This window comes from Periplaneta americana, chromosome 7 (genome assembly GCF_040183065.1).
Source record: "Periplaneta americana isolate PAMFEO1 chromosome 7, P.americana_PAMFEO1_priV1, whole genome shotgun sequence".
NCBI lineage: Eukaryota > Metazoa > Arthropoda > Insecta > Blattodea > Blattidae > Periplaneta > Periplaneta americana.
The window spans coordinates 87,691,669-87,717,559 of NC_091123.1; the positions used below are offsets into that span (position 1 = coordinate 87,691,669).

Genomic DNA, 25,891 nt, shown 5'->3' on the forward strand with positions numbered 1-25,891 from the left:
CAGAAACCCTCAGATAAAAAAAAGTACTAAAAAATAATTACAGTACACTATATATTGTGGTAAAAGCAATGGTTGCTTTGCATTTCAAACTTTGCTTTTGCTCTACTGAAAAATTGCAATTTATGTCTTAAGCCCTTTTCACAGCGCATCACATAATTATATTACAAGGCTCGAACTGAAGTAATTTGACGGAAGAGGTGCAGTTCTTAGATTTTTCCAGCAATTTTTATACCTATAATAAAGAATTATACTTCACGGAGCTCGAACTCAAGAACTCACTGGGCTCAAACAACAGACTGTACTAATATATACATCTTGATTACACAACTTTTAACATTATATCACTTTGGAAAACGTATTATATAACTTTCATGTGTTAAATTTTATGTTACCTTGTTAACGTGTTTTGGCCTGCTGTTGGCCATCATCAGAACTGGTTGTTGCTGATCTTGGCGCCTTTTGTTTTGTTTCCTGTGGAGTTGTGTTTGTGTAGTGTAATGTGGAATCAAAGAGTGTGTGTGTTCTGAACACATCCAAATGAAATTCTCAACACACAACTCAATTACAGAACATACACAATCTTTGACTCCACATTACATTACACAAACACACCCACACAGGAAACAAAACAAAAGGTACCAAGACCAGCAACAACCAGTTCTGATGATGGCCAACAGCAGGCCAAAACATGTTAACAAGGTAACATAAAATTTAACACGTGAAAGTTATATAATACGTTTTCCAAAGACTGTACTAATTTGACGCAAGAGGTTTATTGTGTATAGAAGTTTTTAGAGTTTTCTAGCAATTTTTTGTACCTACAATGAAGAATTATACACTTACGGGGCTCGAACTTAAGAAATATTGCCCTCACTAGGTTCAAATGATAGACTGTAATTTAATGGAAGAGGTTCATTGTCTACACAAGTTTTTAGGTTTTTTCAGCAATTTGTTTATATCTACATTATGAATTAGGCCTATATATTTACGGGGTTCGAACTCAAGAAATAATGTCCAAAATCGGAGAAATGCCGTTAATGGGTTCCTGTGTTTACAATTCCACAGATGAAACCAGGGGCGGCAAACTCGTATAGTAAACAGAGCAGTCACCATATGAATACCTGTACAACAGCAACTGTAGTGGGAGAAGCTAAGCGCTCTGAGAGCGGCTGTGGTTTCCCGGCCTTGGATGAAACCGTCGCAACTACACAATAGTCTTTTTAATAATACAGCAGTCTTTTATACTCTTCATGTGACCTGAACTGAGTTTTTACCGAGATGAAGATTGGCATAAGATATATAACTACATCGTCTTTGTGCATAAGTAACAACTTTCGTCACAGTGGAGGCAGATGAGCTAAGGTTGGTAGCACAAGAAGGATGTTGGCACTTCTTCATATGTTAAAGCATAGGGGGACAAGTTCTGCAGAAGAGCCAAACTTTTGTTTTTAAAGGAACTTGTGCATAATATATCTGAGGCTGTCACTGATACTCTGAATGATTTTATATTGACTAATGATACTGATTGGGAGAGCCATTTAACACAGATCTCACGCTATGGCTGGTTCAAAATGGTCTTATCCAGTGCTGTAGTTGAAAAAAAAAAACATTTTTACTGGTACTCTGCTATTTCAGAAGCCCCCAAATTGCTTCATGAGTCGTACCTGAATTATTTATGCTGGAATTGTGGAACCCTAATTTTGTTTTTACTGGAACTGCGTTCTGGCCCAAGTAGAGCACTGGTCTTATCTCTCGTGTCAGAGATGTAGCACCAAAGTTAAATGGGTCCGTTGCTTTATTCATAACAAAGCTTTACCAGTAAAAACAATGCTACGAAGTCTAAAAGTGACAGTGAATGAAGTTGTTAAGATTGTGAATTTCACCAAAGCAATGAAACTCTAGCTTCACACTGAGTGTGAAAAACACGATTAACAGTGAGGGCACTCAAGGTTTTCTTGCATACAGAAGTATGATAGCTCTCTAGGGACAAAGTTCTTTTAAGATTTTTTAAGCTTCGGAATGAGATACGTTACTATAGTTTATTTTAAATGAAAACAAAAAATGAGCACTCATTCTAAGCTAAGAGAAACTGTCATTTCCCTTTGTTTTGCAAGGTATGATAGGTACATAGCAGACATTATTTTCCGACAACTCTATTAATTTGTATCTCCAATGCAAAATTTTCTCCACCTAACAATAAAACTGAAGCTACAATCAATAAATTGCAGTTGTGGGCTAACCTAGTGGAGGAAAAGTGTTTATCATTTCTTCAAGAATTCTCTTTTTCCTCTGAAGATGGAGACAGACGTTTGCACATATATGAAATGTTTGTCAGCAACATTGAAAGATTACTTTCCTGTTCCCGATTCTGGATACAGAAACCCTTTGTCAATATAGAGGTTGGCAATATGCTAATCTCGCCGAAAAGGAGAAAGATCAGCTTGTTGCGCTACTTTATATGTTGTCCCTTTGTTTTCTTTAATATCCAGTTACGAGCTTAAAAATCTCATTTCTACAATGTCTGTTCCTTTTAGTTTGTGTCGAGCTTTGTGAGCCATCAAACAAAGAAAGTACTGACGACACTGTAAAACTTTATTACATTTTAACTTTTTACTACTTTAGTTTACACCGACTGTTTTACTGCGGCACAAAAACATTGAAATGTAGGTACTATCGGTACATGTGTCTATTTTTATCTTTTTGTCCCACCTCTTTAAAATTCTGTAGTTCTAAATTTTAATTTTATCTTTTATTTGTTATTCTACGGTATTTATATTTTTGTTTTGGTGGTTCTTTCCTACTGAGAGAGACAGAGATAGAGTGAGAGAGAGTATGTGAGAATGAGTATGTGAACTTCTCGTGTCATGCCTTTTGTGATTAAGCTAAATTTCTTAGATACTGTTACACTGATCTGGAATTATTACGTGTATTAATTTTTTGACGATTTCAATGAAACTACTCATTAACTAAGGTGACAACAAATACTCTCTTCTTACTCCCGATTTTTTATTTGGCTATTTAACGACTCTGTATCAATTACTAGGTTATTTAGCGTCAATGGAATTCGTGATAGGAGATGATACTAGGGCAAGATGAAGCTGAGGATTCGCCATTATCCGACATTTACCTTATGGTTAGAGAAAATCTCGGAAAAACCACCAATCAGGTAACCAGACTAAGCGGGAATCGAACCCACACCCAAACTCAGCTCTACTCCTAATTAATTTCTAGGATCTTCTTTTCTCTTGATTATTCTGATATCTGTTAAATAGTGATGAAGTATTATACCGTACTGGAATATATACTGACTTTATAAAGTGCGATTTTTTTTATGCTTAACCATCCTTCAAAGCAGACTATATTCAAGATAAACTTGTAATAAGCTATGTTTCACACAAATTATCAGGAAGTTCACAGTGTCTCATTAAGAGCGGCCAAAATAAAAATAGGCCTACTTAAAAAAAGCTTAAATTGTCCAAATGTAGGATATCTTATAAGAACAATTGAGGAGCATTTTTGCTGAACTCGATAGATGCACAAAACTCAGAAAACGGGTTTTATTGTATACACAGTTTATGTTGTGGAAAGAAGATATAATATTAGGATATGTTTTTCTATTCTATGATATCTTTAAAATAACTTGTAAGTCACTGAATAATTTTAGTCACATAACCAAATTTATTATCTTAAAAAAATCAAAGTTCTTGCAAAACTAGATAGATGCAAATCAAAAGTTACATAATGAACACAAGTTACACGTCTTTTGTAATTAATTTTCTTATATAATGTATAAAACATCTGGATATGTTACTTGATCATCTTCAATCTCCTTGTAGAACAGTTGTGCCTCATCGGGTACTTGGATAATTTTTGTGAGTTTCAAAACATCCTTACTTTTTTCTGTGGTGACCATGTTAATACAGTCGCCTGGAATATTTCTTTGTTGCATATTTTGAAACCATCGTTTAGGACTGAAACCTCTACAGGTAGAGCTGTGAAAGTTTATTGAACAGACTCGGTTACATTTCACCGATTGTTACATCGATCTTTGTTGTAGGAAATAACACATTGACCTGTCATTTGGAATGGGAGTTTAGTTTTAAGCACTTTCTTTGCACTTGTTTTCAAATCAAGTGCTTCCCAGTCAGTTGTTAGGATTTTAACTGCCATGATTCTCCAGTATTCGATGGTATTCCTGAGGTGAGAGAATGCTCTCTCGTTTTCTGAGATCTTTCTCTGTTCTTCCAAAAACTCTATCCAGAGCCATACAACTATGACCATGAACTGAAAAGAAATTACGGATCGAAGAGCAAACTCTGCTCTTCTCAAGAAACCCTATCAGCATTGCCATTACAATGCTATTCTTGTTTTGGCCTGAACACAATATTCATAAATGGATAGTGGAGGGACCAACATCTGACAACTTATTTTCTAGCTCATTAAGGAAATACAATAAAGCAGAAGCCACTTGATTGCATCCTCTGTTTGACTCAGTTTCTAGCCAAGTGTATGGCTATGGTTTATTTAACAACACTCGCAACTGCCGATGTTATATCAGCGTCACTGGTGTGCCGGAATCTTGTCCCGCAGGAGTTCTTTCACATACCAGTAGGTCTACTGACATGAGCCTGTCGCATTTAAGTACATTTAAATGTCAGTGACGTGGGCTGGGATCGAACCCACAACCTCGAGCACAGAAGGCCAGTGCTATACCGACTGTGCTACCGAGGCAGATTCCAAATGTAGAATGAAATATCTTCCTTCTCCTGCGTTTCTTGTGGATTATTATACACAGATTGTAAAATCAGACCTGCCTGCAACAAAATACTTCATTGACTGTAATTTTTGGTAAGAGTTGATTTTGTTCCATGTCGAAACAAATATTGATGATGCTTGGATTCTCCTCTTGCATTATTGAATAACATTTCTTAGCCTTATCTCGTTGCTATGTTATTTTCTTTCATACAATCGGTTATCTATCGGGTTATGCTATAATTATGTGCTTGAATCTATCGAGTTTTGCAAAAATGCTATGATTTCTCCATCCTCTACGAATGGTATGAATAGAGTTATGCAAAATCTGATTGCATAGGGTGATGCAGAAGCTAAACATCATATGATTGTAATATATAACTCATTTTCTTTTGCATCTATCGAGTTTAGCAAAAATGCTCCTCAATTTTCTTTTTTGTTAAAATACCTATATAATAGCTTCACCCTCTTCTTTTAAAATGGTACCTTATGACTCCTAACTTCAACTTTAGTCAACAGTAACTGTATCATTAAAAATCGAAAGTCAACTTCAGTAGTCGCATGCATATATTAATATGGGATATTACGCAGGATTGCCAGATGTCCCGATTTGGCAGGACATGTTCCAATTTTAATATAAAATCCTGAGTCCTGCTTCGATTGGAGGTGGGACGCAAAAGTCCCTCCTTTAGAAAATTAACATCATTTTTATAATTTTATCACTACCTAGTAATTATTTTCTTCCACACCTACATAATCACATTACATTTAAATCAATTTCCTCAACAATGTAGATTTGCATAAAGAAAAAGTAATATTTTGCAACTGTAAGATTTGAAACAGCCAATTCAGTATGAATACAATATTTCTAAATACTTAGAAAGAGACGTACCAGTACATCAGAAATGCATGGCATGGAGAAGGAAGAAAGCTTGTTGAAAATGTTAAAGTCTAGTGAAAAATATGTATATAAGCTCTGGAAGTGTTACTTTATGTTAGATTTTTTATTTTAGTTGTTTATTTAACGACGCTGTATCAACTGCTAGGTTATTTAGCGTCGATGAGATTGGTGATAGCGAGATAGTATTAAATGAGATGAGGCCGAGGATTCGCCATAGATTACCTGGCATTCACCTTATGGCTGGGGGAAAACCTCGGAAAAAACCCAACCAGGTAATCAGACCAAGCAGGGATCGAACCCGCGCCCGAGCGCAACTTCAGACTGGCAGGCAAGCGGCTTAACCGACTGAGCCACGCCAGTGGCCTGTATATTTTTTTTTATTTTATTCAATGCAGTGGCACTTGACTAGAGTCATTGGCCGTACAATGGCGATAGAAACTAAAATGAAAGAAAACGAAATAAAGTGAACAATGTGCAAGTGAAACTACGAAGGAGAGGATGTCAGCACTGCTGCATTCTTTCTCTGGCCTACCAGTACCTATCCACAAAGCTGACAGATGAAAGTGCTGGACAAGGTGGCCTGTATGTTAGCAGTGGCATCGCATGAAATTTTGAGGAGGGGAAGCTAACTCAAGTTGTCTTTCATGAAATATGAGAAAACATATTACAAAAATACAGTCTTAAAATAAATAGTAGTCAATTTCAAGTCAGCAGTCGAAGATTGGCTGGAACCTCGTAAGTAATACCAATAAGGCATGACCTCAAATGATACATAGTAAAATATGATTTCATGGTTTACGCATATCTCTTAACAAATAGACACGTATATGTATAACATTAGCTCACTCCCTGTCATAGAGGAATCACAATATTAGTATCATTACGTAAGTATGCGTCTGTCTTTTGGTTGTGTCCTTCATTGACAGGAAGGGAATTGGTCATTTGTTTTTTAAATCACACTTTTGTTCGTAAGTCAGTCTTGATAATACAATTGTCCTAAAAAATTCAAGTAAATTAGTGTCAGGAACTGTTATTTCGCTCATTATTTATTATATCAGCCACAATGCACGCTAACACTTCAACTGAACACAACTGACGAAAAGGGATAACTCGGAAACTACTTATTTTAAATTTTAAAGCTAGCTTCTTGCGATCCTTGCGACTAGGGTAGTTTAGTTAGAAAGGGATGGAAAATCTGCGGGGTGGATTACACAGAAGAAACCAGTCTGCTTGGAAGCTGGTGTGTGTAAGCTTCTTGTTTACTGTTGCATCACAAATCATCCTGAGCTGCCGCATCACAATATTTAATGCGTAAATATAAACTCTATTAAAATTAATAAATAATTTTCTCCATAAACTGCAGGTTTATTATGAAATTATTATTAACTGGGGAAGCTAAGCTTTTTAGCTTACATTGACGCTACGCCACGGTATGTTAGATGATGGGTTTGTAGCAGTAATATGCTAAGTCACGAAATAAATATGAATTTAGGTACGAATACATTTTGTCATTGTAATTAGTTAATAACCATTGAAATTTAAATATTTTGTCACATGTGATATCTTTTTGGAATTTGTGCTTTACAATTTTAATAATAATAAACAGCTGGAAAAATCTATGAGACAGAACTACTATTAGGTCTAAGTCATTAAGTTAATAATTTGGCGTAACATATTATTGTCACAAACCCTTCAGAAAGACGTCAGAGAAACGCAGTGTAACTTACAGCCAGGTAAATATTGCTTTATACTTGGAAACCTATACCTAGAATGTGTTTTTTTTATTAAAACGCAATTTCGAGATTAATATTAGTTCCTTTAACTGCATATAAAGGGATACCTTTATTCTTTTCTTTTTTGTACAATCATGAAAATGTCAACTCTGCCCATACTGATATCACTCTTTTTTTTTAAGACTAAACATAAGTACCAGTATTGTATATGATGGGAAAAGGATGTCCCTCCTTGATAGATCTAAAATCTGGCAACCTTGATATTACGGCATTTAAATCCTGATCAGCTACGTAACATAGAGGTACTGGTATTTAAATTCGACCCCAAAGGATTAAGAAATGACAAACTGTTTGCGTAAACCCCTTTACCCGAACATCATCTAAATAATATGATGGGTTGTATTTTGATCATAATAGTCTCTTCAAAAACCAGGTGGGGTATTTATATTAGTGCCCTTTAAAAACTTTAGAGAAACTAGTGGAAGACTCATTATACCGGTATAATTTAATTGGTGTGTAATTACTATTTGTAGTATTTAGATGGTTTGCGTGAAAAGGATACTTAATAACGGCTTTATGAGACAATTTTACATAAAAGGATAGTTCATATTCACTTTGTTTTGTATGAAAATATTAACATTTTTAAGTTTATACCTACATTAACATTAACATTAACAAGGATTGATCGGTTTTACGAGTTTCCTGGGAGGCCTGTCTACAACGCCTAAACATCAACAAATCATTAGAATATTCGTGCGATACTCATGTCAATGTGAGTAGAGATTTTAGAAACATCGAAAATCACTGTCTTAATGAACTGAAATTAGACCAGTCCATGAAGAATTTGAATGTTCGTCAAATAAGACAACATCTGAAGGAGAACAAATATAATGAGTGATGCTCATACCCTCATAAAGGAAAAGGTGTTGAATTATTTTCAGAAGTACTATCTGCCAATGCTTGGATTATTAAAAAGCAAGGTCTTTGCAGTTCAGAGTGGAGAGATATGATAAAAATGACAGCCATGATAGCGCCAGTTCGAGCTCTTCCAGGACGTTCCACAGGCACATCCTACTGCAGACACTGTAGTGAGTTTGAATCCCTATCATGTGCTTGGAAGGTGTTGTCAGGGAGAAATCTTAAGAATAAAACGACATAACATCATTCGTTCCCTTCTTGCTGCTGCTCTTCGAAACAAAGGTTTGAAAGTCAACGAAGAAGTTCACTGTTTGGCTGATCAAGATAGCATACAGAGAATTGACATCATCGCCATCAATAGGAAAAAATCTGTAGCAGAGATCATCGACCCTACAACTCTTTGAAAAGTCCAAAGCACAACCTATGGATGTTGATAAAGAGAAAAAAGAAATATACGAGTCAACAATACCTTACTTCCGTAACAAATACAACGTCCAGAGTATCATAGTGACAGGTCTGCTGTTGGGGTCCCGAGAAACAGTCCCTAAATTTTTTGTGACGTGGAAAGGGAAATATAAACTAGGCAAAGATATTCAAGACGAAATTGCCCAAAACATAATTAAATACTCAGTTGCCATCTTAAAAAATCACCTATATTGTAAACACTCCACACAATTGTTTAATTATATATTTGTGATTGAAAATCTGTATTTTTATCTTAAATTTTTATCTATATATTTTTTTCTTGTCCCCATTCATGTACAACCATTACTGTAAATTGTGTGTTATTCTGTCTATAGGCAAGCCTTGAAAGATCAGATAGTTAAAATAAAAGAATTAAAACAAATATAAACGAATGAAAACTTAATTTTTTTTAATTTGACTCATTTTTATAGGTTTCCTTTTACATAGACTGCCTGTGTTGTTGTTAGGCAAGATCTGATTTTTTTTCTACAAGTCTCACCTCTCCGCAAGTATAGTATAAATCCCCCCTGGGCAAAAAGGCCTATGTGTGGAAACATGAAATTTACTGCAAAGTGGGGTAAACTTGACCATAAAACAAAACAAAATTAAACCATGATATCAGCCCTATTAATTGGATTTAAAGTAATAAAAAGTACTTTAGCAATGAAGAAAAAATAATGAACGGAACTTCAAAAATATGTTCAGTGCATCTGACATCGGCTGGAGGGGGGGGAGAGAGATCATCGTACTAACCACACGTTACCTCCATTCTGGTTGGATGATCATCCACTTCTGCTTCGGCATGTGAACATGAGGTCTGCAGCCGGCTGGCCAGTCTGGGCCCTACATGGGCTGTGTGGCCACGGATTATTATTATACCTAACATCATGGTTTAAATAATTATTTCTTTATAGTCAAGTTTACCCCAGTTCATGATATGGAAAATAGTTCATTTCAAAGGAAATAGGGATGGAGTAAGCCACGCAATATGCCCTATAAAATCTTCCCTAAAAATTTTGCCATTGAGTGAGTTGGCTCAGATGGTATAATTTGAGACTCACATTCAGTAAGTCTTGGGTTCAAACCCTGTGGTCAGCCAAACTGACTGGAATTTTTCATGGTTTCCCCTCAGTCACAAAAGCAAATGCCGGACTGAAACTTACATACGATGATTAATCACTGTCTCAATCACCAATATCGTGAACATTAATAAAAAATCTAAAATCAGTTACATGAACACAAGCCATCTACAACACAATAGAAACAGAACTCAGTAATAGTAACAACGGCCTAATGGTACACGTACAGATTCTATAGTCTATATGAGCGTGTATAAAAAAAGCCCACCCCCTACCCCCAAGGAAAAATTGAAATAATGCGCCCCTGGTTTACAGGTGAGGGGAGGAGGTCAAATTCATATATACATGGGTCATTCAATAATTAGTGGCAACAATGTTTGTATGTGGTGCTATCAGCTGTAAATGATGCAAGCTGATAACAATGACATAGAAGAGCATCTGATGTGTGTTATCTCTGAGTTTGAAGACAATAATCTCATTTACAAGATATTTGTAGCCTATTGAGTTTAATTTGTAGACTGTTATCTGTAGTGCTCTAAAATGTTTTGCAAATACGAACAAAGATGCTTAATTGAAATTCAGATTGCAAGAGGCAAAAATGCTCGACAATGCCATACAGCATTACTGGAAGCTTGTGGTAGAGAGACTTCACCATATAGTACCGTGGCTAGGTGGTCACATGCATTTTGCAGGAGGAAGGGAAGATGTTCATCAAAAACGTGGAGCTGACAGACCTTAATCGGCAAATGAACACTGTAAGAGCGCTGCTGGAAGAATATCGTTTTACTGGTTATGATTTTGACGGAATCCTTCTCATTTATTCAGTTCCTGTCGGAATCCATGTGAATGGTGCATAATACAGTTACTTTCTGGAACACCAATCTCCTGAATTCTCATCCTATTGTGCTACATGATGGTATTTGCTCTCACATAGCTGCCCTTGTGGTTAATTTACTTCGCAAATGGAACTGGAAAGTTGTGGAGCATCCTCCATACTCTCCAGATATGAGTACAAGTGATTTTGACCTTTTCCCGAAAATGGAATTACCACTTAGAGGAGTTCGCTTTAGAACCAGACAGCCAATTATAGCAGTCTGTTCGAAGATTAGTACAACAAGATGCTGTGGATGACATCCGTCGTTTCCCTGAGGTGTGGAGGCGGGTTCTTCATGTTGGAGGAGATTACTTCTGAGCACTGCAACAATGTGAGTATTCCAAAAATGTTTTCTTTATTGTTAATTCAAATGTTGCCACTAATTATTGAATGACCCATGTACATGAATCACTCATACAGGTCAATAGTGTTCTTTCAAAATTGAAAATAATACATTTATGAATTTATTAAGTAATAACGGCGTAATTATAATAGCTAAATAATAACTCACTGGAAAATATTTTTCTTGCAAATAGCTTTACTGATTAGTAAATGATCAAACGATTAAGACGTTATAAATTGGTAAATACTATACTTCAAATTAGACAGGATTGTACTAAGTTATAAATTTATTAGAAACATAATAGCAATGAATGTAAATGAGTGCATGCGATTGAATTGATTAAAGTGGAATTGATGTTATCATGTAATTAAATTGACAAATAATGTGTTTAAACAAGTAAGCTGACAGCTGTATTGAGGTTACGTCGACGATTTTGCTGACAAGCGAATGCACGAGGTTAGTCACTGCCCTACATATACACATAGAATGTACTGATTCAGCTATTCAATTAGTTCACTTACTGTCGACATCTGCTAACCTCAATGCGATATTTATTACATGAAATAGTTAAGTATTATGTAAACGAGGAACTGAAATTTAAATATAAATATGACTGTTGTAAAAGATAATTAGATGAATATAGCAGCAGGGACGATTTATATACACACTTGTTTATTATAGAGTTAAAAAAGAGAATTTCAAACTTAGCATGTAAAGAAGTTTAAATGTTTAAAATAAATGCGATAGGGTGAAAACTTGCACTAAAACCAGAAGTAAGTGTAAGTTAAACCAACATAAGTTGAATAGTTATATGATAGAAAATTTGATATTAAATTGTGTAAATATTGTGTATTATCACTATTTGCGCATCTATCAGTTTTAATATTAAGTTTATGTACTTTTGAACTATTAATAAATAATACTAATAATACTAGTGCTCTTTCAAATTTTGATGTGGGTCGGTAAATTTTGCCTAGAGTACTCATACAAGTACACAATTCCATTCATGCCGTAACCTACGATATGAACCTGTCAGTTTTACGTCCCTTGTGCAGAAGTTATGCTAAGTCTTTTATCATTCTTAAAAATCCATCACTATCAGCCGAGTTTCAATCAACGAACCTCACATCTAAAAGCAAGCATGGTAACCACTAGACCACCGAGAACTTCAAGAATACTACTTCATTTTATACATTAAACTTAATGTAGTACCTACACTAATTGCAATTTGTTTTATAAGTTCATAAAGAAACTTTATTACTTCACAACACTGTAATAATCTTTAAATTTATTCCATTTATTCAAAATTTGAAGATTGTAAATGATATTAAAATTTCCCTCACTGCCAGATTACGCTTATACTCACGTGGCCAAACAATGGGCTGCTGTGAGAACAACCTGTGGATGTATTAGTGCTCCTCCACACTGATAGACATTCAGCTTGTCAGGGTTGTTATCGACTGCTTCTTCTCGAAGAATGGCTACCATCCAGGGAAACTCTCCAAATTGTGCCTCACCATCTTCTGCACCAGTAATTCGGAAACCAACACCTTCTGCATTGCGATGGCCACAGCCTATTCTCGCATGTGGTGTAGGTGTTATGGGATTTATTACCTTTTCTGGTTTCTGGCAGCACACATCCAAGTAGTTTTTACATGGCCCATCCTTGATCCTGCAACATAAATATCACATTTTTGTTTGAAAACTTATTCAGTGATTGTGAATAACTTAACGTAAAGAAACTTATATCTGTGTATGTTTCTTTCGGGGATGAAACATGTTTACAGTATATAAAATGTCAGACAAAGCTAGTTACAAAGTTGGAAAGCATTTATCTCACAGGAATGTCTCAGATTTCTAAATGACATACAACACAAAGCTTCACTGACTGAAAGTTAAATAAACGAACAGAACAGCGAGGCACAACATACTGACAAAAAAAGGCTCAATGGGGCTGGTGCTAAGGACACATTAATGGGCTAGTGTCCTCACAAATTTAACTCCTGCACACCTTTCTGCCTCTCCCATTCCACAAATATATTGAAAGTGCAGTTAAAATTCGCTTAAAAATCCAATTTACTTGTTACTTTATTTAGTCACAACTTTTTCTTACCAATTATTTTACGACTACTATCTGGTAGGCCATTTGCAAGTTAATATTATGACCAAATGAAAGAAAAACCTGAAGAGATATGTAACATTACCTCTTGCAAGGAAGCATCTAGAAATTGTATTACCGAACAGAGACTACAACATCTTCTAAGTATATGAACGGAAATGACTAAGAAAAAGAAAGACAATATGTAAAAAAAAAAACGTGTGGAGAAAGCAGCAAAAGAAGCAATGGGTAAAAAGTAGAAATAAGATGCAGAAAATACTTCAAAATTTGGGAAGAGGAGATACAATAAGTAATAAATTTATTAAAGAAAAAGGAAACCATATTTGGAATGGCTAAAATACAAAACATGTGGCCTAGTTGCCTCATGAGTGATGCCTTAGTGGTGTTATTACGAGGTTCAAACCTGTCTTCGGACAGTTGACTAAACAACAACAATATAAAGAGATAAATGCAAAGGGATATATAAAGACAGTGATGTCATTCAGCCAGTTCATAGCAGTTCACTCAAACTATTTGTTAAATTTGTCGCAATTTGTAGAAACGGTTGTTAAATGTTTCAAATTTAAAGAATTACAGTATGGTAGCTTTTTTTTTTTTTTTTTTTTTTTTTTACAAAAAGGAAGAATATTAATTTAATACGAAATTCTCTAGCTTTTCAATATTGCAGGTAAATCTAATGCAAAAATAAGCGAAATAAAGGTCGTTATTATCACATTCTTGTTTCTCGTCTGTGTATGCAGGTGGTCAGAATAAGTAGAGATGGGAACAATATATCGGTTTTTACGAAATACCGATATTTTCATTTCGATATATCGATATCGAAATTTTGATTAAATATATCGTATAATAATTGGTTTTCTCATAAATTTATTGTTTTTTGTGAAATTATTATCATTATCAACAACAACAACAACAAAATGCACACTAGACAACTCCGACAATTCTGCTATTGTTTTAATATTGTTATTAATGTTCTCCGAGTCAGGAGCAACTCCCACCCTGAATGGGAACCCTCTGACCTCAAAACAGGTATCAAAACTTTTATTTTTATATTGTGAAATGGAGAGAGAAACAAGGATTTAATACGGATTTAATACCAATGTGACATTTGTTTACGGCTATGACTTCTGTGCACAACCTAGTACTGACTGACATTATGTTTTCTTATTATATCTTTTTATGCATAAAAATTCTATTCCTATCATCATCACCATTGTTGTTTGAAATGTTGGAGTGTAACAATAACTTGCAATGGGAACTTACTATAGAAGGATTGTATCAAATCAACTGTGAAGTTTGTTAAAACTTGTAACATTCTAAGTACGGTTTACTTACATTTAAAAATAATTACAAGTTCTGTTTACTTAAATTTTAAAATGATTACGTTGTTTGGTAGAAACGAGCATTATATCTGTGTCCTGGATTGAATCCTATATATAAAATTAGAATAACTGAATCGTGTTACAATATCAAATACTCAAACCATGTAGAGTTCACTTAACTCTTTCCCATTATATCATTTAAGCTCACCTTACCCTCCACAATAATTTTTATTTAGGTTAGAACCTACATCATAATGGTATTGAAAATGTATTGCTTATTGTTACAATTTTATATTTATGCTTTTGACTGTTGTGATATTAAAAAGGAAAATTAAAATTTAAGTAATTTTATTGTAGTACAGTAAATGTATACCTGAAAATGCAATCTGCTTACGGAATAGCGATATATCGATAATCGTTCGATATATCGATATATTTTCTGCAATATATATCGATTATCGAAATTACGTTTGCAATATATATTGCAATATCAATATATTGGTATTTAAATTATTTCCTCCAACATTAAGAATAAGAATGCCTGCAACCTTGAAACCTATTTGCGATTACTTTGGCAGCTGTCAACCCCTTCCCCTTCCAATGCTAATACCGCATACACAACAATGAAACATTGTATTCAAAAACATAATTAAAATAATAAATGGACTCTCAACTTCAAAATACCGTATACTATGCACATAATAAGATAGCCTACTTCGCTTTCCTCTTTTAATATCGTACTCCTCCTACAATTTTTATTCCATTTGAATGAAATAAAATTATTGTTTCATTAGGAGTATTGACAATATTGAATACATTATTGGTCATTGAACCGATAGGCCTAATGTTAGGTACCCGTAGCCTATATAATTTAAGCTGTGCTCATGTTTGAATCTAATTCGCAGAGAGCAATCAGTGTAGCAATAGTGTGTGAAATCATTTGACCAACTCTTTCTTTTTATTTTTATTTTTAGAGTAGTGGTAATAGCAGTACATCTAAGAAAAGTAAAGTAGATGATACAGTGAGTTGTGTTTCGGAAAGTGAAAAGTTCAAGTGCTAAACATTCAGTACATGACCCTCACTTTGATGCCATATTGTATTGTATACACCTACACATTAAATATTATGTTTAATAGAAGAACTAATGGATATTCATTTTCAATTAAAGTCACTAATGACGATTTAAGTTCAGTTAAAAGAATCTAAGACTTGCTTTGTCAACTTTTATAATACGGTACATAAAAACATCCATGTTTAAATATTAATGATCAATAGCTATATATCGCTCGTTCATACTTGTGGGTGGATTTTCACAGAAACAATTAGGTCTCTTATTATAGAAGTCTGTCTAGATCAATGGTTCTCAATCTTTCAGAGACTGCGGCCCTGTAAATTCTTTTTCTGTAAGACGAGGACCCAATTCCAACAAATTTACTCGTAAATACCTTTCCAATTTGTTTTTAAAGTTCATACATTTAACTGAGAAAAAGACCTTTGGGGAGGCCGATACGTAGATGGGAAGATAATATTAAAATGGATTTGAGGGAGGTGGGATATGATGAGAGAGACTGGATTAATCTTGCTCAGGATAGGGATCAATGGCGGGCTTATGTGAGGGTGGCAATGAACCTCCGGGTTCCTTAAAAGCCAAGAAGTAAGTAAGTAAGTATACATTTAACTAATATAAGCATTAATAATCAAGTAGTATGGTATACGTAATCTTAAGACTTAAAGACTAACAGTGGTTGAAACTTGACAAATTACTTTCTTTTCTCTTTTAAGCGCATCTCTTTTATGCATGAAGAGTTCAATGAGTTTGTTGACTAAATCGGAATGTTTTGTTTTGAAAATTTCGAAAAAAAATCGCGATGGCTTTAACCTCATTTCCCAGAACAGTAGCATAAATGACACATTGAGGTCGTGGCAATTGGTCAGTGTCAGGGATTGTATGAAACCAAATTTAAGTGATTATTTATGTACTTAAGAATCAATACAGATTTTTTCTTCTCCTTTTGTATATTCTGGAGATTTCTTTGTGGACTTGGAGTGAATGCATCACTAGTTGTTGCATCCAAACACCAGTATGAAATTTCTTAATATTAAACTTAAGCAAAGTCCCTTGTATTTTATTCATATTAATATTTAAATCTGTATGCTTATTACTTTAAAAAATCACGACATTCGGGTTTTGAAACAAGAACTTATACATTGCAATGCGAACTTGCGAAGAGACAGGAGTATTCAATATAACTCTTCGGTATCGAGAACCGAATAAAGACTGCCTTAATTTTTAATTTAAGTTAAAAAATGTTGTTTATATTTCTCAGTTAATTGGTCACCGACATCTGCAGATTTTACTTCGTTCAGTTTTCAGAAAACAAAGAATTAATCACCCATTGTTACAATCGGGTTGCAGGCAATTTTTATGACCAGTCATAAACAGCAGTATTCCTTTCCTGAATGTTGAAAGTTTTCTAAGTCCGAAAAATTCCCGACCTTAAAAAATAAGTGACTTGGTCACTGACATTTGCTACATAGATGTTATTAAGTTAGATTTTAGAATTTAGAGTTCAGAAACGATCTAGAAGTGGAATTTTCGACACAATCACGAAAATTATTCTCATAAGAATACCGGTATTTCCACTACAAAATACTCTTTCGTGAAAAATGCTTAGAAGATTAAAGTGACAAATTCCAGAAGAATATCTTGCGGCGTGGTATAATTGAAGCCAGGGCCTGGTACCAGGCTGCGGCCCGGCAGTTGAGAAACATTGGTCTAGAATTCTAGATGACAGTAATGCTCACATGTAACATAATTACATAAGCCGTATACCAACACCATTTACAAGTGGAATAAAATATATATTGAGTTTATAAAGAATGTCTCGTGTACAAATTCAAAAACCTGAATTGTATCTTCCTATTTTGTTACACAGTAAATTATTTCATTTATGTACTTCTTTTAAGTGATAGTTGATAGTTCAAGGAAACTGTAAAAAAATGTAAAATATTCGCAACATGATAAAGACAAATGAACTGAATCATTGTGAACACGTGGGTTCACTGCTGCCCTCACATAAGCCTGTAATCAGTCCCTATTCTGAGCAAGATTAATCCAGTCTCTACCATCATATCCACCTCCCTCAAATCCATTTTTATATAATTTTCCCATCTACGTCTCGGTCTCCCCAAAAGGTCTTTTTCCCTCCAGCCTTCCAACTAACACTCTATATGAATTTCTGGATTCGCCCATATGTAATAAATGCCCTGCCCATCTCAAACGTCTGGATTTAATACCCCTAATTATATTAGGTAAGGAATACAATGCGTGCAGTTCTACGTTGTGCAACTTTCTCTATTCTCCTATAACTTCATTTAACAAATAATGTATAAGATAACATGACACACATTTTTGTTTTTAATATTATAAGCACACCTTATTAATAAAATTGTCCATCTCCAATGGATTCCAGCACACTGTGGAGTCATGGGGAATGAAACCGCAGACACACTCGCAAAGAAAGGCACAACAATAAAACAAAAGTCTAAATTTAATTTCTCATATTCCTCGATAAAACGCTTGATCACTACAAAATTTTCTCATTCATACCTACAAGAAATAGAATCAAATGCTAAAGACAAAAAATGGATTACACTACTTTCCAACCCAGATATAATCCCCCAGAGACCAAGGAAAACAGCAGTTGCAGCCTTCAGACTATTGACAAATCATGACTGTCTAGCAAGTCATCTCTACAGAATAGGTATCTCAGCTTCACCAATATGTGTCCTGTGTAACGATCCAGCAGAAATGAATGAAGATCACTTGAAGACCTGTGAAGCATTAAGATCAGAAGAAACACAGTTCAAAAGTATTGGAAAGCAAGACTGCTAATGGCTTCATTGCCAGATGCAAGGCACTAGACAACAACAACAACATATTATAAGTTACACTTTAATAGAAATGATCCATGGGTGAATTTCGTCTGGGAAAAATCTTCTTGACATGATTATTATGAACTATCTATTGTCAAATATTCATTTGTCTCATACTTAGAAAAAAAAAAATGTATATTCTGGCTTAGGCTTAAACAAAAAAAAAAAAAACCTTCGCTCTCCACAATTTAGTTGCTGTGACGGATTGTTGTCTCTGTACGACAAAATCTTCATTAGTCTGCATTAAAACATTAACTTTTTTTAGACTGAAGGTCTCTGTGGATAAAGGAGTTTCTGCTAGTAGGCCTTACATTTGAACGAATATACTTGCTCAATGATCAGCGTTGTTTTTTCTGCTGTTTAATTTCAATGACCTTCCATTTTCTTTTATTGGTTCCTAACTCAAATTGGCTTGGGAATTCTATTTTTAATTATGGACATTCCTATAAAAACACTTTAACACTACCACTATACACTGATAATGGTCCTATGCCAACAAAAATTAGAGAAGCTACAAGGAACACAAGCACTAGGCACTTAGTTTAACACTTAATACAATGAGAACCGACATTGTTGTTGACTTTGGCTGCTGAATTCATTATTAATTATTTAAATAGTCCTACTGTTACAATTTGAATAAACTGTACATGGTAGTCAACTTTTACATGTGGAACACATTAAACTCTGCAATCATCTTATGACTCTAAACTTAAAATAATAAAGTGATTTTGATGAGTTTTCTAACATAATAATTAATTAGGTAATTACTTTAAGTACTATTTTCTCAATTCTGATTTTCAGTCGGTAGATTCGTTGTCTATTCCATTTGCATAATTCATTAAAAAAAGCTTGTTCTTGGATTTTGAGGCCTCCAGAAACATGAGGCCCTGAGCAGAGGTGCCACAGGCTCCTGCCTAAATCAGACCCTGTATACATACGGTACTGATACTAAGTGTTTAAATACGTTAGAACTCTGTTTAAAAACTTCAAGTAACAATTGACTTAGGGCCTTATCATTAACGTAATCAAATTTGAATAACTGAATACCGGTATACATTTTAGTCTAAATAGTAGGCTACAAAACAGTGGATTAATCTTGCACAGGATAGGGACTGATGGCGGTCTTATGTGAGGGTGGCAATGAACCTGCGGGTTCCTTAAAAGCCATTTGTAAGTCAGTAAGTACAACACACACTGTAACAGAATTATTTTTCTTTTAAAATAAAGTGCGTACATATTCTTAAAAAAAAAAAAAATGTTGGTTATTGGTCAGCAGCAGTTACAGGGTGGTATGGAATCATCCCTGTGCACTTCTTGTACACCTGTGAGTTTCATACACATTGTTTTCCTGGCTAAGCGAGTCCCACTATCTACTATGCCATGTATTCCTCTCCAGACAAATCCCAATACCATACTCCTGGTAATGGTCCATCATACCTCAAGATCTACCCCCCCCAAGTCAGGTCCTTGCCAGGTGACGGTCTGGAACTCCACTTGCTCTTTGCACATCTATGAGTCACCAGCATAGTGGACAGCTAAGCCGATGTCAAATGAACAAAAGAAGGCGCCCTATTTTCCGAAATGAAGGAGCTAATAAAGGGAAAATTGTGGAGTATGTGGTGAAATGAATTAAGAAAATATGGATGAGCCCCAAATAAAATCTTAATCATAAATATAACACTGTCATTGCAGGATTTGGACTCTGGTTTGCAATCATCATAAGCCTGTGCTCTGATAACTGAGCAATCAAGGCAACCATTGAAATAAGGTTAGTGACAACATTACTTTTGGAGTTAATTACTTTATTTTTCAATAGAGTCATGTTACTTTATAATTCACATTAAATTCCTCGCTTTCTACCGAAGAATTGCCAATTTAGCACTGCAAATAACTGATATAGTGCAAACTATCAAACGCCCAAATTATACGAATATTAAAAACAGGGCAGAAATATACAGGTCAGTATCAGGAATGCTGAAAACCTGTAGTTAACCATTCCATTGAAGTCTTTATGAGACGAATTCGCAAACTGCGTATAATGATACCACATCTCATTACTTTGTCCAAATTCACCATTTGCATTAAGTTCACCAGATTATTCATCATAGGAACAGTTCCAAATTCATCCAGTTTTGCATTTGGAGGTGCTGTCGAACAAACTTTTCTTGGACTTTTCCACTTTTGTCTTCGGTTCTTTATTTTTATTTATCAATAGCATTCAATCTTGGTGTTTGGTCATTTAGAACACATTTATATTGTGCTCTTCTCTTCTATGATATTTTCTGCTTTCTCACTACAGACGTCTCTATAGCCTACACTATGTCCGTCAATTGTAACCAAAAAGAATCTCAAATGTAGCAGCTGCTTTTGGCATGAATATCCCAAAGGGCTAGTTTTTTTAAGTTATCATTAAATTAATCTTACATTTTTAGTGATCAATATGTTGTCACAGATTCTTTCGATAAGTTAACAATGAATATAGTATTTAGGAATGACTGATTGTGTTGAAGATTGCAAAAACATTAACCTGCTATCACTCACGCTATGAGGTTCAATCTAACATTTTTATACTTTCTGCTATAATTTCTTTGTTTTTAATTTTGAACTGTTGTCCTTTCAAAAATACCTAGTTATATTATTTGGCCTTACTGTAGTGTCTTTGTTGAGTAGATGCGATGTTTGGGAAGGGAGAAAGAAGTGTGGGAAGCAACGGACGACACATCATGTTAGTTCCTGTCTCACAGCACGAGCAGTCAGGTTTGTCTACTGTGAGGTGAAATCTAACAGTGTGAGCGATCATGTGTGTGATATTACAAGACAAGACGAGTGTGAATTTAATGTTACGGTTTAACTTAATTGAGTCTCATTGTTATTATGGACATCATGAGTCAAACTAAAATCATTAGTTGGTTAGAAGAGGAATCTGTCAATGACCAGCACTCTATACCAGCTCCAGTTTCTGACTCAGATGAAGATACTGAATACAGCGAATACGATACGACTTCCGAATAGTCAGATGAAAGTGATACTGAAATGTCTAATGAGAATGTTGGAGCTGGGAGGCCAAGAACAGTAAATGCCATTTATAGTGGCACTAGTTATATTATGTCTATGTTTTGTTTATTAGATGACGATGTTTTATAAATAACAATTTTGACACATCTTGATTATACAACTTTTAACACTATATCACTTTGGAAAACCTATTATGTGTCTTTCACGAGTTAAAATTTATGTTACCTTGTTAACATGTTTCGGCCTGCTATTGGCCATCATCAGAACTCGTTGTTGCTGGTCTTGGCGCCTTTTGTTTTGTTTCTTGTGGGGGTGTGTTCGTGTAGTGTAATGTGGAGTCAAAGAGTGTGCGTGTTCTGAAATTGAGTTGTATGTTGAGAATTTTATTTGGATGTGTTTTTGTGTGTTTGTATATTTCGTATTGTTCTAGTGTGTTTAGCTTCTGGTTTTTTGGTTGGATATGTAGAATTTCCATGTCTGTGTTGATGTCTCTGTATGTGTGGTTAGCATTTGTGATATGTTCTGCATATGTGGAAGTGTTTTGTAATTTTGTTATGGCTGTGATGTGTTCTTTGTAATGTGTTTGAAATGATCTGCCTGTCTGTCCTATGTAGAAGTTGTTGCAGGTGTTACATTTGAGTTTGTGTACGCCTGTGTAGTTGTATTTGTTTGTGTTGTGTGTTGAGATGTTTTTGTAGAGTATTAAGGTATTTGTTCTGTATGCGATGTTGTAATTTAATTTCTTGAATGAGGTTGCAATCTTGTGTGTGTTTTTGTTTTCGTATGTTAGTGTGATGATTTTTTGTTTTTGTGTTGTATTCTCATGTTTTTTGTGATTATGTTTTGTCTTTCGTATTATGTTGGGGTTGTATCCGTTTTCTTGTGCTATGTATTTGATTGTGTTTAGTTCTTCTTTGTAATGATGTTGGTTCATTGTTATGTTGAGTACCATACGTAGTCTGTGTACCGTACCATTGTTTGGAATGCAGCTTGTGTCAGTACTGAAACTGAATTCTTAGAGGCTATAATTATGTATAGGAGTTACGTGTGTATTTATGCATTTAATTCAGAAAGTTAAGATACGGAACTCTACAAATTTAATGTGCAAAGTTCTATCATTGTATCTACTGTTACATGTATTTTCTACAACATTTCAACGAAGAATGACTAGGTAAGCATTTGTGATTTTTCTTGAAATTTGTCGATGTCCCCTGCTGGATCATAAAAAATCTGGTCAGCCTAATAGAAAGGCAAAGTAACATTCTGAAAACTACCTGTTTTCAAAGCCACCTAATGTCTTAAAAATAGCCAGTCTTGTTATTTAATGTTGAGCTCTTACAGACAGAGAAATATCGCATGTTTTAATGTAGAGTTAAACATCCTTTTAATACTAGGTGAATACAGGAGAAATAATCTACTAGCATCTGAAGTGTTGAACGAACAACATGAGATGCAAATGTCATATCTGAAATTTAAATGGCTGAAAGTTTTTTTTTTCTAATGCAGCACACATTGACATGTAGCCATTTGCACCTCTGCCTACTTTCTGGCGAAGTTAATGAAGGTTACTTTTAGCACGTAATAAATTGATACGAAATAGTAGCTTAGTTAATTATTATTTATTTAGTATTTTTACTTACTAGTACTGTACCTCATTTCAAACACCCTGTAACTTCTTGAGACCTCACTTTAGAAACAATGGGAATAATTAACTGTATTATGAAACCTTCCTTAATACAAAGACATTCGCCTAAACAAGACCTTGGGGAGAGCTGTACTTTGTTATGGTAGTGAGGCATGAACCAAGACGAAAGCAGAATAACTGCTATGAAATTAAATTTATGAGATACACAGCAGGATATACCACATGAGATCATAAACGTAATGAGGATGTAATGGAAGAATTACAATTAGAACCTGTAATGCATCACATACAACATTATCAGAACAAGTTTATAAATCATCTGCAACGCACGAATACAAATAGAATCCCAAAAGCCATGTTTCATTACCGTTCAAATGGGAAAAGACAGGGGTGAATCTAGCTACTTGGCATCTCTAGGCAGAGAAAAATATTTCCGCCCCTTATTTCGCCCTATATGAGTCACTTGCAACAACTGAAATAATTTATTTCGCGTCATTATTACCGTTTCTAATATCATAAATGCCCAACTCAGATAAACCACAATCTTAGGGTTACCATGAGAAGAAATTCTATGGACATGGAATCTGAACATTGCTGAAAAAAGGAAGACTTTCTAAAAATTGGTCTGAACAAAATTAAAAATAAAAACAATGTCTCACCTTAGTCAGTTTTCTCACTAGTTGCTGGATCAGTATTACATCTTTACCCTACTTATCGGTGGAGCCCACTTTGTGCACAACAGCCTGAAGAGACAAACGTCTTGTAACAAATAACTATGTAATTGTTCACAGGACATGTCCTTGAAATTATATTTCACCATGATGATACCACTGACTGTATCCGTTAGCATGTGATTTCGTTCTTTTGTCCATTGAGCAGATATGGTATGTGCCAAAATAAACAGTACTGGATTTCGTGCAGCCCACATGCGCATGCCTGTGCATCTGCGTGTTGTTGTATCACCATTATGTATTGCTAGTTGTGTAACGAACGTTGTGCTGTGTGGTTGGAATTGACAATGGGTCTCGCAATGGAGGAAAAAGTGTTCATAGTCGAGTATTATTTTCGTTCTTATGGAAATGGTTATCAAGGTGGACCGAGTTTAAAGTTAGTGGCGCAACAATATCGTGAACACTTTAATCAACCGGCACCAAGAAACACTGTTATGCTGTCTATAATTACAAAATTTCGTCGTACGGGTAGTGTATTGTGTCAAAGGAAGGGAAGGTCTGGTAGGCCAGTAACTGTATCCACAAATGACAATCATGGACGTGTCCTCAATCAGGTGTTGCAGTCACCAAAGCGAAGTCTTCGACGAACATCCCTGAAATTAAACATCAGCAATACGTTACTTCAACTATTGTTTAAAGACTTAGGTGGATTTCCATACCGAATACAGGTTGGACACAGGGGCGTATTTTGCGGACTACCGGGGCTACCGGTGGTAGCCCAAGGAAATTACAAAAGAAAAAGTTTATAATATAACATAATGTAATAATTTTGTATTATTAGTTTTACCATAGTAATTAAAATTAAAGTAATTGTTAGATTTATATGCGCTCTCTGCTCTCGAAAAGAAACAAGTTGCCAAGGCGGCATCGCTGGAGAAACCGCTTGCTACGTGAGGTAGCCTGTGACCGTTTCGCTCACGCTGTCCTTCGCACAACTGCCCGTCCCCCCCGCTCCCTCCTGTTTCCATCGTGCACTGTAGGCAGGCGAGTTGCCGCTCTCGTGATCGGTTTCTTCGCAGGCGCGAAGCAGTAATACGCTTAGTATGCTAGCAATTGAATGTGATTGTGTTCTTGCAGTGCATTATTTTAAATCTGTGATTTGTTCGAGTGTCTAAGAGTTATATTAATTGTGAATTATTAAGTTTTTAATTTCCCAATTAAGTGATATTGTGAAAAACATGGCAGAACAAGTTTCTGGAGAGGTCTGTGTTGAAAATGACTGTGTAATAGAAGGTTTATTAAAAGTGCCTTTTAATCGTCGCACATAACAACGAGAAAGTTGAAATTGTGAAAATGGAAAGACCAACTCCTGAGTTAAATTTGTCCATGGACGTAAAAGAAAAACAGCGAGAGTACACACGTCATATCACTTCAACATCATATGGTAAGTGGAATTGGTTGTGTGGTACTTCTAAACTGTCTAAACTATTTTGCTGGCCATGTTTGTTATTTAGCCGCGAAACTAATGTGTGGTCAAAAGAGGGGTTTTCTAATATGAACTCCCTTCAAACGGCAGTCCTAGAATACGACAAATCAAAAGCTCATATTTGTAGTAGCATGAACTTTGCAAACTTTGGGAAGACAAGAATTGATTTACAGCTAGATAAGCGAAAAGCTCTACACATCAACCAACACAATGCTCTTGTGAAAAAAAAATCGGGAGATTTTACTGCATCTTATTAACGCAGTCTGCTTTCTAGGAAAACAAGAATTGGCTTTTCGGGGTCATAACGAGAGTGTGGAATCAGACAATATAGGAAATTATATTGAATATTTAAGTTCCTTAAGTGAATTTGACCATTTACTGGCCAATCATCTTGAGAGTTCAGCAGTATTTCGTGGTACTTCTCTCGCAATTCAGAATGACTTAATATTTGCTATAAGTAGGGTTATGATAAAGAACATAAAACCTTTTGTGGCCATTGTTGTTGATGAAACAAGTTACTGCTCTAATCAGAGTCAATTGTCCACTGTTTTAAGATACGTCGACAGTACTGTCAATGTTCAAGAACAGTTTATAGGATTCACAAATGTCAGTTCTGACAAAACTGCTGCTG

The 25,891-nt window shown here is 35.1% G+C and overlaps 1 protein-coding gene across 5 annotated transcripts in view; it reads right to left on the bottom strand.

Moving 5' to 3' along the window:
* LOC138703264 (phenoloxidase-activating factor 2) overlaps positions 1-25,891 on the bottom strand; it is a 97,020-nt gene that overhangs the window by 19,323 nt on the left and 51,806 nt on the right. For all 5 annotated transcript variants that reach the window (XM_069831003.1, XM_069831006.1, XM_069831004.1 and 2 more), the window contains exon 3: positions 12,432-12,737. In XM_069831003.1, the coding sequence (XP_069687104.1) occupies positions 12,432-12,737 (306 nt within the window). The remainder of the gene's footprint in view (positions 1-12,431; positions 12,738-25,891) is intronic.